This window comes from Cyprinodon tularosa, unplaced genomic scaffold (genome assembly GCF_016077235.1).
Source record: "Cyprinodon tularosa strain WSP-4 unplaced genomic scaffold, ASM1607723v1 ctg304, whole genome shotgun sequence".
NCBI lineage: Eukaryota > Metazoa > Chordata > Actinopteri > Cyprinodontiformes > Cyprinodontidae > Cyprinodon > Cyprinodon tularosa.
The window spans coordinates 337,497-349,964 of record NW_024039013.1 but is presented as its reverse complement, the minus strand read 5'-3'; the positions used below and the strand labels follow the sequence as shown (position 1 = coordinate 349,964).

Genomic DNA, 12,468 nt, shown 5'->3' with positions numbered 1-12,468 from the left:
TCGCTTCCTTTAGCCACTACCCTCTTTCCGCATGCACACACACAGTCGCGTAACAGTAGGCAAGACAGACATGGCGGAGGAAAAAGAAGATGACGTATTCTGAGTATCGAAAATAATCAAATCGTTGGGTCAGGAAGTCGATACTGAATCGAATCGTCATGATGAGTGTGATTTACACCCCTACTGCCTTGTGAAAGTTTCCAGATTGTTGGACAACTCTTGAGTCAGCAGTCTTCCTGTTGGTTGTGTAATCCATAACAATGCCTATGTAGTATTCTTATTTTTCAAAGAAGTTAAACTGTTTTGTTTTCATTAGCTGTAAGCCATAATAATCAAAATAATGAAGAATGAAAAAATTATTTGACTATTTGGTAAGAAGAACAGATTTATCGTTTAGATTTATGGTGCTGCTGCTGTGCATTACTATACTGCATATTATAAAAAATTTTAAAGATGCATCTTCCAAATGATTGTTTGAAAAATAACGTGATATTCATGTCAATCGGTTGGGTTGCAGTGCCTCGATTTCAGCTACGTTAAACTAATCACTGCTGTTGTTTTTAAATTAACAGACACATTGAAAGAAGCTGATGAAAAGTTTTAGCTCTTCTTTTGTTGAGCGGGTCTGATTTCATGCATCTTGCAAACAGCTTGGAGAAAAGGCGTTTGAGGTGGCAGCAAAGTCCAGACATCAACGTTGGCATGAATCAAGAGTCGGATCCAGTCAACAGCCAGACCACACAGCAGGACCAGAGCAGGCAGAAAGAAGAAAGCAGAGGGTCTCCTCACCTGCTGAACCGACCCTTCTCCGTCCCACTGGACTCCACTGCTGGCAGCAGTCCCTGCATTAACCCTTCTGAAAGCAGGAGGGAAAGATACAGTGAAGATGAGCTCACTGACCTATCAAGTCCTGAAATCGCCCGAAAGAGAAATGAATTCTAGTAAGTTCTTAAGTGTTTGCCATAAAAAAAAAACGTTCTCTACTTAATAATTCTGCTACTTAAGAGCTGCTGTTTCCGATATGTCCTTGTTCATGTTTAAACATTAGAGAAATAAAGTAGATGTTTTTAAAGCAACAATGTTTTTAAATGTTTGTGGCATGAATTGCTTTTAAAGCATTCTAGATCTGAGTAATACATTTATATTGGGATCAAGACCAGTTATATCACCCTTTGTCACATGTATTTACTTTTTGTCATGTTTAAGGCTAAATCGTCGTCTGAAAAATTCTGTAAACTTTTAATTGTTTTAATTTGTTTTTATTTTTTATTTTTATTTCTGGAAAAGTCGCAAAGGAAAGTCAATGTCTGCTGATGAACTGTCAGGCTCCTCTGGATGTGAAAGCTCTTCCAATACCAGACAGGTGATGGTCTTCAGATTATTTTATAATCCATAGGCATGGGTCAAAACTGTGCAACAATGAAACCTTCCAGTTTTTCCCTTTTTTAATCTGTGTCATTAACAACATATTTGTTAGTTTGTAAAATCCATCTTTATGTTCAGGACTCTAAAGATTTATTATCCAGGCAAACTCTTCATTGGAGACATAATCAAATAGTTTGAGCATTGTTCCTTTCTTTGGCCCTGTCAGGAAAGGGTTCGACTACGCAAGCCGAAAAAACACAAGCGGCGTTTAGCCTATGCTCGCAGCGGTTTGGTGTATAACTTTGGGGGCTCCAAGGAGAGTGAATACTGGCAATTTCCCCTGCCTCCCATCAGCCCTCTTCTGCCTGGCCTGAAGAACTCAGCCAGTAGCATGGATTTCCGGGCCCTCAATTCCCAGGTCAAGGTACTGACCTAGGGGACAGTTTTCCTACCATAACTCTCCTCTCCACACTGGCCCTGCATGTAAATGACCCATATGGACCGGCAGGGTAACTTGCATTATTCTTGGAGCTCTATCTTTCATTCTGCAGCCAAGGCCTAAAGTAACAAAAGCTGTTGCTTTCCAAAACTATGGAAATGTCAAAGTTCATTTCCAGTGCTCATTTCTTAATCTCTTGTCTTTCTGCCAAACTTGAGCATCAGTCAGCAGGCAAAGATTAGGTTAACAAAAAATTACAAATGCCAGTAACTTATTAGTGTATTTGTATTTAATAAAAATATGAGTTCTATTGCAACAAACCATGTTGGAATTTATTGGAATTCTCAAACATTGTTGCAGGTTTTTTTCCTTTTTCATAATAAAACTTAGAATAAATGTCTCGCTTGTTTTATAACCTACTTCCATATAAATCAATTGTGAAATTCCCTGATGTATTTATAGTCAATCCAGAAACAGATAGCAGAATTGATATTGATTTTTTGTGCTATGAGTAAAATTTACTTTGATCTAAGCAGCCATACTGTAAAATACAGCATAGATTGGCTGAATATACAACTGCTGAATTTTGTCCTAGCTGGAAACCGATGATTGGTTTGTATGCAGTTAGCGACGTATTCCTATAAAAGTAAAAAACAAGATTTAAATCAGTACATTTTTAAATAAAATCTTACTAACTTTTGTCAGCACAAATAACACCTTCATATCGATTGTAGGTAGATTGAGCTGGTGGGTTGGCACTTTATCTTTGCATGGTACATATGATGAATGGAGATGGTGAAGGACTGTCACTACTGTGGTGCTATTTCATTTTAATGGTCTGGGCTGTGGTCCTGTGGTGGAGGAGGGAAAACAGCTGGAGCAGTGAGTGTATAGTTGGAGAATGGGAACTATCAAATGAAAAAGAAATGAGTTCATGTGTTTTGTGTATTTAGATTAAGATTATTATTGGGGTGGTATTGTAACTTGCAGAACATTTGTGTTCTCTTGCCATTATAGATGCAATCAGAACTGGACTGTTCAAGGTACAGCCTTCCAGCCACAGGAGGCACAGATAATCAGAGCTCAAACCAGGCGCTTACAACTCCAGAGAGGTTCTGATTTTTATTTGCAAACTCTTATGATATTTTGAGATAATAATGTCTTAGGTTTTACATTTTCTCACTTGCAGAACTCATCCAGTCTGTCTTCTTTTTTAGGATGTGGTTTCTTGGTAGATTTTTGAAGAAACGTGCACAGAAATCTTCCGGATCCTGTGAATCTCTTTCAGATAAAAATGGTAAATCAAAAGTGTGAAATACAATTCTGTAACTGTTTAATAAAAAAATGACTAATGCAAGTATTTAGTTGTGGTTGGTTGAAAATGTACAGTTTTTAACTTGAATGCAATGTCTACATTCTCCACAGACATGAAAACAAGTATTGAACACGCTAATCTCTTTTGATGTTAAATATATTTCCAATATTGACTTGAAATTCACATTGGATGTAAATAAAAGTTGATCTAATCCAAGCATTTAGAGAAAACAAATCTACAGATTACTTCAATATAAATAGTTCTTCAATAAAGTAGATTGGCTAAGGGAGGTGTTTTTTCGAGCACATTTACAAAAATGTTATAAAAACATTGAAAACAAGCCATTTATGTCAAGACAACTAAAGACTGGTTACATCTATTGTTCATGTATTTTTTGAACATTTCTGCTGACCTTTACCTTCATTTATTTCCATAGATTTTCTGTTACCTTCATCTACATGTAAACAGAAAGTGATGTTTAAGGCACAGACACCTATTTTGTTAAAAAAAAATTATTTTGTGTCATCTTTCATGTTTAAAGACAATTCTCCTTTGTCACATAAATAAAGATCCTATTTGTCTTCTACAGCCACGTTGCCAAGGTTGTCTCCACAATCTTACCAAACTAATTCCAACAATTCGAAGGTTCCAAGAAACACTACTGTTCGAATCAGCAGGGCCACACGAGCACTGCAGGCTGATGCCTCACTTGACAGAGAGATTACTGATCCTAATGAGCTAAGAAACCTGGACGAGTTCCTTGGGAATCAGGTGGGATTAACATTTGAGATGGCCTGTTTAAAACTCAGTGTGTCTAGTTCATCTACAGTGTCATTCAAAGGGTTTAACAAAGCTCCGACTTATTATTCATGTATCCAGGTTTATACTTATTCATAACTTTCTCACTGTTTTTGTCAGGTAAATGAGCTACGAACAAGAATAAAAGATTTGTCCCCTACGGAAAACATGTTCCTGTCTGCCACCATGGAGTTCAGGGAAAATATCAAAGACATGTACTCCTTAAAAGTATGTCACCTTTAACACTTTAACTGAGACAAAACAAATTCAAGTTTCCTTTTCATCTTTTATCCTTTCAATGATAACAATCTATAATAATTGTTTCAACCAACAGAAGCCCCAAGTTTGTTACAAAAGCTTAATGAATGGCTACCGTAACACAGTGACCGCATTAGCAAAACTAACTAACGAGTCGGAGGTCTCACTGGTGGTCAACTTGTTCCAGTCTGTGCTGGACGGGTTCATCAGGGCTGAAATGAAACGAGCCGAGTCAGAACCAGCCAAGGTAGGTTTTATATTTTCAATCATTATTATTTTAACCACGGAGAGTGTAAACGTGCTACTGTTGGTTCAATAAGATAATTGGCCTCTGCTTCTTTTAGTCTTCTAAGACGACAACAACAAAGAGGAGATGGAGAAATGAGAAATGTGTAAGTTTAACACCTTCAGTGAGTTTCTTCTATATGAACACACTGGATAATCTAAGGTTATTGCTTTATTTCTTGTGCCTCTAGCTTGATAATCCTCTGGATCATCTGTTCAGTACATACCAAAAGAACATCATGCAATCATGTGACTTGTGTGGCTCCTACATCTGGGTAATGGAGAAAGCGTACATGTGCAGCGGTGAGTTAATAATTTCAGTTAGCCTTTGTATCTCTGCTTCTGTCTCCTTGAACCCCAGTCGGCCTCAGCAGAAGGCCCGCTCACAAGGAGCTTGGTTCTGCTGGAGGTTTCTTCCTGTTAAAAGGGAGTTTTTCCTCTCCACTGTCGCTACAAGCATGCTTAGTGTGAGGGATTGCCTTCGGGTCAATGAGTCGATGCAATCAACTGGTTTTCCTTAGATAGGAAATCAATTTGACTGTATGATCTGGTTGAATTGAAAAGTGCCTTGAGATTATGTGTTGTGAATTAGCACTATATAAAGGAACTAAATTGAATTGAGTAAACACAATATCCCTGTATTAGACAGCTTTGCAAACAAGGATAAATTGTTGCAATCTACTACATTTGGTTTGCTAAACAGTTGATAGCGCTAGTAAAATGTGAATGAAGTTTTAAAGTAATTTCATTTTCGTTCCAAAAACATGTCTCTGTAACATTTTGAAAAATTAAACATTTGGTTAAATTTTTGTTGGATGGGGGAAAACAATTTTTGAAATATTTATAAGAATTTCTGGTCCATTCATGGATTTTTTTTCTTGTGCTTTAGCTTTTCCAAGTTGACTTGAATAGATGTAAACCCTAAGTTAGCAATAAATAACTTCATCATAATAGTCATAATAACTTCAGAGAGTTCTGAGTCTCCCTGCCACTTTTCAGATTGGGAAAGACCGCAGGCATTTAAAGTAGGACACATTTAGCCATCATATGAGGGGTATGGTAAAGGACCTGAAACCCCTTCCATTTTCACTAGGGATGCATCATATTTGAATATCTTGGGATGACAAATACATTAGCCAACAATTATTGCACTCCAAATAGACCTCTAAAATATAACTATTGCACGAACTTGTTACTGTGATCATGATATACTCGTGATATATTGTGCAGCCCCAGTGCTCACTTCCTCAGGCCACAGCAGAGTGTGTGTCGTGGGTTACCAAGACTCTGTAGCAACCATTGGTATCGTATAGTATCTAAATACTAACCATCTGTGAGGAAGTGATTCTAGGGGAAACGTCCTTTTGTGCAATCCTACTCTTACTGGAAATGTTTGCTTTGATCAGGTGGGAGAGCTAAGCTCTTTATTAACAAATAAATCCAGATGGCAGGCATCTAAGGATGGGAAAATCCCCGATTCATCTGCAGGCTGCATATGTTTACATAAAAAAATAAAGGTCTGTTTCTATTTCAGCTTGCAAGTTAATTTGTCACAAGAAATGCCTCAAAAAAGTCATTACAGACTGCTCAACACGGTGTGCCAGACAAGTAAGAGCTGAACTTTACTTTTTTACGAAAACAATCAGCTGTTTTTTATATATATATATATATATACTATATATATATATATATATATATATATATATATATATATATATATATATATATATATATATATATATATATATATATATATATATATATATTGTTTTTTAACATTCATGTTGATTTAACTCCTCTTGATCTTCATTTGTGTCAGGATGACAGTGTACCAGGCTCACTACACTTTGGGGTCCAGGTATGTGTCCTGACAAGTAAAGTCAACCCCGTGCCCAAAGTGATGGAGTTGTTGTTGATGCATGTCGAGCTAAACGGCCTGTACACTGAGGGTATTTACCGAAAATCAGGGGCAGCCTGTCGAGCAAGGGAACTTTACCAGATTCTGGAGACTGGTAAGAAATTCATTGCATACAAGTCTTAAAATGCTTGTCTTTGCTTTTTATATATATATATATATATATATATATATATATATATATATATATATATATATATATATATATATATATATATATATATATAATGAAGTGCAGTCGGGGGAAGCAAATTAGGTATTAATTATAACTTCTTTTTTTGTTTGTTTTTGATAATTTTCTCAAATTGTATTCAGGCTGTGGTGTAAAATATGGAAGAAAATCAGTCTCATTGAAATCTGCCTTTTTTTTAACACTGAATTTTTAGCTGTCTGTTAATAGCTAACTGAAGTTTTGTAATTCTGTTTAACTTAAATAACTCCTCAATCAGCCCAGCCATTGTGTCACGTGACCAAATTAACTAATTTCATTGGGTAGAAGCTGCTCGACTCTATCGAGTGTAGATTGCTTTGGCTTGAGTTCACCAAAAGGTCAACACATTTGTGGCTGAATTTTTTGCTGCGGATTTTTTATTTTTTATTTTTTTGCAGCTGAATTTTTTTCTGGTGAATTTTTACCAGATAAAAATTGAGTGTAAGGAATTCAATGTCTAAAAAAATTCAGTGTTTAAAATTGGAGTCGCATTGGAATCTGCCAAAAAGACAGATTCCAATGAGACTGTTTTTCTTCCATAGTAAAGTATCAGTGATGTTGGTGATTATTCTCTCCTTTCTTTTCATTTTAAGGAACAAACAACTCAGAGTAACTTTGAGCATCAAAAAAACAGAAACATTTAGGCATGTTTATCTACAAGGAAAGACGTAATATCCCATATTTGTATCTTGTTCTGTAGTTATTTTTTGAAGAGCAACTAAAATATAGGAAAAATAAATGTAAATAAAATAAATACATAAAGTTAGAAATACCCATTTTTACAAATATAAATAAATCTTTTATTTTAGACAAAAAATATACATGATTAAAATTAAAAGGCTTTGTTTTTTTTCTCTGTTCTTGTTCCATCAGATCCTGAAGTTGCCAATTTAGATAACTACCCCATCCACACCATCACTGGCCTCGTCAAACGGTGGCTCAGAGAGCTTCCTGATCCCCTCATGACATTTTCTCTCTACAGTGACTTTCTGCATGCTGTCGGTGAGAAAGAATTTAGATATTAAATGCTTCTTGTAAATATGTTCACACTATGTGAATGCATTTAGCAAAATGTGAATTGTTTTACAATATTTTCCTTCACCTGAAAAGTTCACCTTTCCATTTCCTCAACATGCAGAGCTTCCAGAGAAACCAGACAGAATAAAGGCTGTATACCAAAAAGTGGATGAGCTTCCTCCAGCTAATTACAATACATTGGAGCGGTTAATTTTTCACCTTGTGAAGTAAGAAGTTACTTATTTCTCTTTTATGGGCAATTGATTTCTTTAGATTTTCACTAATGTCTGCTTTTTAGGGTTGCAAAGGAAGAGAAGCATAATAAGATGACGCCAAGCTCTCTGGCTATCGTGTTTGCCCCCTGCATCCTGCGTTCACCTGATTTTATCGATCCGTTTCTCAGTATGAAGGATGTGCCCAAAACTACCCTGTGAGTTATCATTCAATACCATAATCTTGGATTGTGTTGAAGTTTACTTATTGGTTTTATACAAGTAATTCTGAAAAGGCATTTCTTACAATGTCTGCCTTAGCTGTGTGGAGATCCTTATCAATGAGCAGTTGAGACGCTACAACGAGAAGATGCAAGAAATCCATGAGCTGGAGAATGCAGAAGCAGAGGCTGTGAATATTCTGAGACTCAGGAGACAAAACACGGTAAGAACACAAAAAGCTTAACCAGATGGCTGCATCTGGTTGAAATTTGAAGTTGTTGTTTTTTCATATTGTCGCTGTTTATCTTGTAATTGAATTGTTAAAATGGTAATTATTACAGAAGTATTTCATAAAAGTATACAGGCTTTTATTTGATCATATTTGCATTTATTTAAACTTGAGATGACACATCTGAAGCTTCATCTGTTCCCTTTTTTTCAAGTCCCTATTCAGAGAAGTTTTAACAGTGTTGAGCTGTCCATTTCCACATTCCATAAACTACATCTTCTGTTTAATTCAGCTGCATGTTCCAGCCCTCCGAAAAAACAGCAAGAAAGCAATTGTAACTCCCATTGACTTGCCTCTCTGATTACTACTGTCATTTTCGGACTATAAGCTGCAAGTTTTTCCCCATTTTCCGACCTTGCGGCTTATATAACAGTGCGGCTTATCTATGGACTTTTACAGCTAACGGCCACTAGGGTAATACCTAAATCTATGGATTTTATAATCCACCATGTTGACGTCACATTTGCTTCAACACACAAGTACGGTAGCCGCTCGCGTGGGAATGCGGAGGTCCTCCGGAAGCAGACTTCTACCGCGAGTGGTACGAGACAGAACGACAGCGAGAAAGACGGACATTAAACATAAAAAACCTGCAGCTTATAATCCGGTGCGGCTTGTATATGTACAAATTATGCAATTTAGCTTCTGCTGCTTATATTCAGGTGTGGCTAATAGTCCGAAAATTACGGTATATGAAAACTGCCACTCACTGTCAGAAATATTATTTTCATCTTTATCTAGGTCTGTGAAGAGCAATCACAGCTGGATGCTCCACACCCAGTTCAGTCTGAGGAGTCGGATGACAACATCATTGAAAGAATCAAATCAATCAAGCAGTTCAAGTAAGCAGAAACAGTTCAGTTTTTCTTTCATTTACTAAAATAAAAAGTTTTCCTAAAAAATGTATTTGCATTTTTTTTTCCTGTGCAGGGCAGCCTTAGCGAGCGGGTTAAATGAACTGGAGCAGGAGCTCTCTGACAGTGAAATCCTAGACTCTGCATCATCAGTGAGCTCAGACAGCCTCGACCAGCTCGGGGGCATTGACTCGGAAGGTCAGTAAATAGGTAAGGTACCTCAACCTTCCTCTAGGTTTGTACAGAGACCTGCTAAAGTGACAAAATTCCCCTTCAGTGGCTCCTAGCACTGATCAACGGGTCAAAAAATAAAAAATCTAAATTAAAAATTAAAAAACAAACTAGATGAAGGTTGGAAAAATATACTTTTTGCATGAATGGATACAGTGTTGGCCAGAGGAAAGCGTATTGATGTATCTCGGAAGATAAAATATCGATGAATATTTTAACACAAGTGTCACAGCTAAACAGCATGCTAGGTCAGATGTAGCTTCTACTAAGAAAGAAACAAAGAGAATGTAAAGTTTAAAGTTGAGGTAAAGAAGTGTCAAATTTAATAATAAAATAATATAGAAGAGTGAGGAAAATTCACATTTATGTTCTCCTGCAGCCTAAGCCTATAGTAGCAGATCTATAGAGGATATTCTTGGCATTGTTGTATATGTTGATAGCTGTAGGTAAGAAGGATCTTCAGTAGCAGTCTGTTTTCCATCGGATTTAAAGGAACCTTTGACTGATGACACTTCCGTTTAACAGTCTTCTGAGGATGATGCTCATGGTTGGCCATAATGTTCCTCATTTTATAAAGAATTCTTTGTGAAATCATATCTAAATATTCCAGAGGAGTTCTTAAATAGAGCCAACGTTCTTAACCAAAGCTGTTTTATGAAAAAGGAATCTTTTAAGCCTTAAAAGTAGTGTTAAAAGTCAGAAAGGTGTTTGTCTCGTGGATTAAAACTGAAGTTGGCTCTACAGGAAATGAGCCTGAAAGCTTAAGATCTTCCTCCCATTATACTTGTGTATGTGGAAAAATCACTGTGATGCAAGAATTTACTTATTTACTCCCTATTTTCCAAAGGAGTTATCGCTGTGTTTTTAAAAGATGGTGATGAGTTCTACCTGCTGAAAAAAACTTTTACAGAAGTTTGATGTCTGCTCATTGCTTTCAGCTCAGTGCTGAAAAGTGAAATATATGTAGTATTTTCATGAAATAATACAGGAAGTGAGAATGGATAGTGGTTGATGGGATATTGATGCTAAACAAATACTGAATGAATTGTTTGCAACAAAATATATTTCTTCCTGTCTCTATTAATAAACCATGGTCAAAACCAGTAAAAATAAGCTTTGGTTTACAAAAAAACTTAAAACATTATTTTCATTAAATTCCATGTTTGTTACCAGGAAAGCTGACCAAGTCGTCGAAAACACTGAAACCTGAATGCCCCGCTAAACCTGCTGACCTTGCACAGAGATTCAGGAGATGCATTGCTGAAGCACAAATGGAACAAAGGCAGATAACTTCTGGACAAAACACAGATGTTACCCATTCTACACGCCCACTGCCCAGACAGGAGATTTCCTCTTCAGACGACACACAGCAGACCACCAGCAAGACCTTGAATGGGAGCTTTGATGACCTGGACATTCCTTATATTGATGAGGTTGAAGATTAAAGCTGACTATGGAGCACAAACTCTAATTATCTTGATATCCCCAAGTATAACATGCCTGAAAGAAAGTGCACTTTGTCTTACAAACACTATTGGTCATTGCTGCTTAGAAGTTGTTTGTATAAAAAAGAAAATCATGCTGACCTAATAGGGTTCTTATGAGAGCTCCACAGAAATACTCCTGATCTGATATATATGGTAATTTGAGTAAATTCTATGGTTGTACAGAACACTTTGTGTAAGGCTTTAGGTTGTTGGACCAGTTCTGTGTGAGAAATTTTAAACCGAAAACAAATTGTCACCTTCAGTAATGCACAGTATTCTGGAATACATTACATCTTATATTGTTAATTAGATAAAATATCTAGGCACTCTTTACTAGATGCTTCGTGACTTTGTCTTGAGCATATTATGACACTGTGATTAAGACTCTTAATGGGAATCAATGTACTTTTTTATTCATTTTTATGGTTTACCTGTAGATTGAAATTAAATATTTTGAGATTAGGGAAAAATAACTTTAAGATTGACTGAGTATTTCTTGCGAAGACCAGGCAAGTCGTCCATGGTCTATACATTATGCTTTTGTTGTGCATGCATGTACATTTTGATGGGTGTGCCTTGTTTTTTTCATATTACTAACAGCAACAAAAAGCTTTTAAATGTCTTTCTCTGATTATTATACAGGATGTATTACTTTAAACTGTAGCCGCCCATTTTGATTGAGGTTCAACTCTGCCTAATTTAAATCAAGTAAATGGATAACTCAAAAATTAGACCAAAAGACAATGACAAACGAAATAAATAATGATTTAAATAGAAGAATGAATAAATAGAGTTCCTGATGCAGAATTTTAATTAGTTAAAAGTAAAAGTATAAATGTAAACCGTACTGTATTAATTGGTGACTTTCTATTTTGATTTCTTTTTTTGCTCATATCGTTGCATTATTTATTGATGTTTTTTTTTTATCCTTAGAGGTATGGTTCTCCATAGCTCTATGTACAAAGGGAAGTTTGGTGTACATTATAATAAAATTAATTTGACTGCTATTAAGTGATTTATTCCTAACTACATTTACAGGTGCATCTAACTAAACCTTAATATTATGAAATATTTTGTTTTCAAAAATTCCATTAAAAACTGAATTTACATATACACTGGATTTTCTGTTAATGTTATATATCATTGCTTACAGCTGATACAAACTCAAAATTCAAAACAATTCTTAATACAGAGAAGTTATGGGTTACCTTTTGCAATTATGGCATAGATGGCTAACTTTACAGATGTCCAGTAACTGGTGAATAAAACCCTTCACAAGTAAAAGGCAAAGATCATTCCTACTTGAATCTGCCATTTACAAAATGTTATATAGATGGAAAGTTTATGGAGGGAAATTTATGAAACGGGGATATCTGCATCCTTTAGACCATGTGTCAAACCAGAGACCTGTGGACTGGATCCAACTTCTCACAGCAATCTATTCAGCCCTAAATACAGGAAAAAACCACAAGTCATACAGTAGAGGCTACAACTACAAAATAAATGGGGATAAGTTTGTAATACCAGAACAGTCTCCTCTGTAAATTAAATAATGGTTATCAATTATAGA

At 35.9% G+C, this 12,468-nt stretch overlaps 1 protein-coding gene across 3 annotated transcripts in view; it reads left to right on the top strand.

Moving 5' to 3' along the window:
- The window catches only part of myo9b (myosin IXb), a 55,578-nt gene extending 43,673 nt beyond the window's left edge, over window positions 1-11,905 (top strand). Inside the window, exons 23-41 of one of the 3 annotated variants that reach the window (XM_038291918.1) lie at window positions 651-941; window positions 1,288-1,363; window positions 1,592-1,789; window positions 2,822-2,916; window positions 3,022-3,101; window positions 3,709-3,890; window positions 4,038-4,145; window positions 4,252-4,422; window positions 4,520-4,567; window positions 4,652-4,763; window positions 5,995-6,068; window positions 6,280-6,472; window positions 7,460-7,588; window positions 7,725-7,830; window positions 7,902-8,033; window positions 8,137-8,260; window positions 9,068-9,168; window positions 9,257-9,378; window positions 10,585-11,905. In XM_038291918.1, the coding sequence (XP_038147846.1) occupies window positions 651-941; window positions 1,288-1,363; window positions 1,592-1,789; window positions 2,822-2,916; window positions 3,022-3,101; window positions 3,709-3,890; window positions 4,038-4,145; window positions 4,252-4,422; window positions 4,520-4,567; window positions 4,652-4,763; window positions 5,995-6,068; window positions 6,280-6,472; window positions 7,460-7,588; window positions 7,725-7,830; window positions 7,902-8,033; window positions 8,137-8,260; window positions 9,068-9,168; window positions 9,257-9,378; window positions 10,585-10,856 (2,614 nt within the window). In that variant the 3' untranslated portion in view covers window positions 10,857-11,905. Of the gene's footprint in view, window positions 1-650; window positions 942-1,287; window positions 1,364-1,591; window positions 1,790-2,821; window positions 2,917-3,021; window positions 3,102-3,708; window positions 3,891-4,037; window positions 4,146-4,251; window positions 4,423-4,519; window positions 4,568-4,651; window positions 4,764-5,994; window positions 6,069-6,279; window positions 6,473-7,459; window positions 7,589-7,724; window positions 7,831-7,901; window positions 8,034-8,136; window positions 8,261-9,067; window positions 9,169-9,256; window positions 9,391-10,584 lie in introns of all 3 variants that reach the window. The other 2 variants (XM_038291920.1, XM_038291919.1) reach the window with 2 other exon arrangements.
- The last annotated feature ends 563 nt before the right edge of the window (window positions 11,906-12,468 follow it).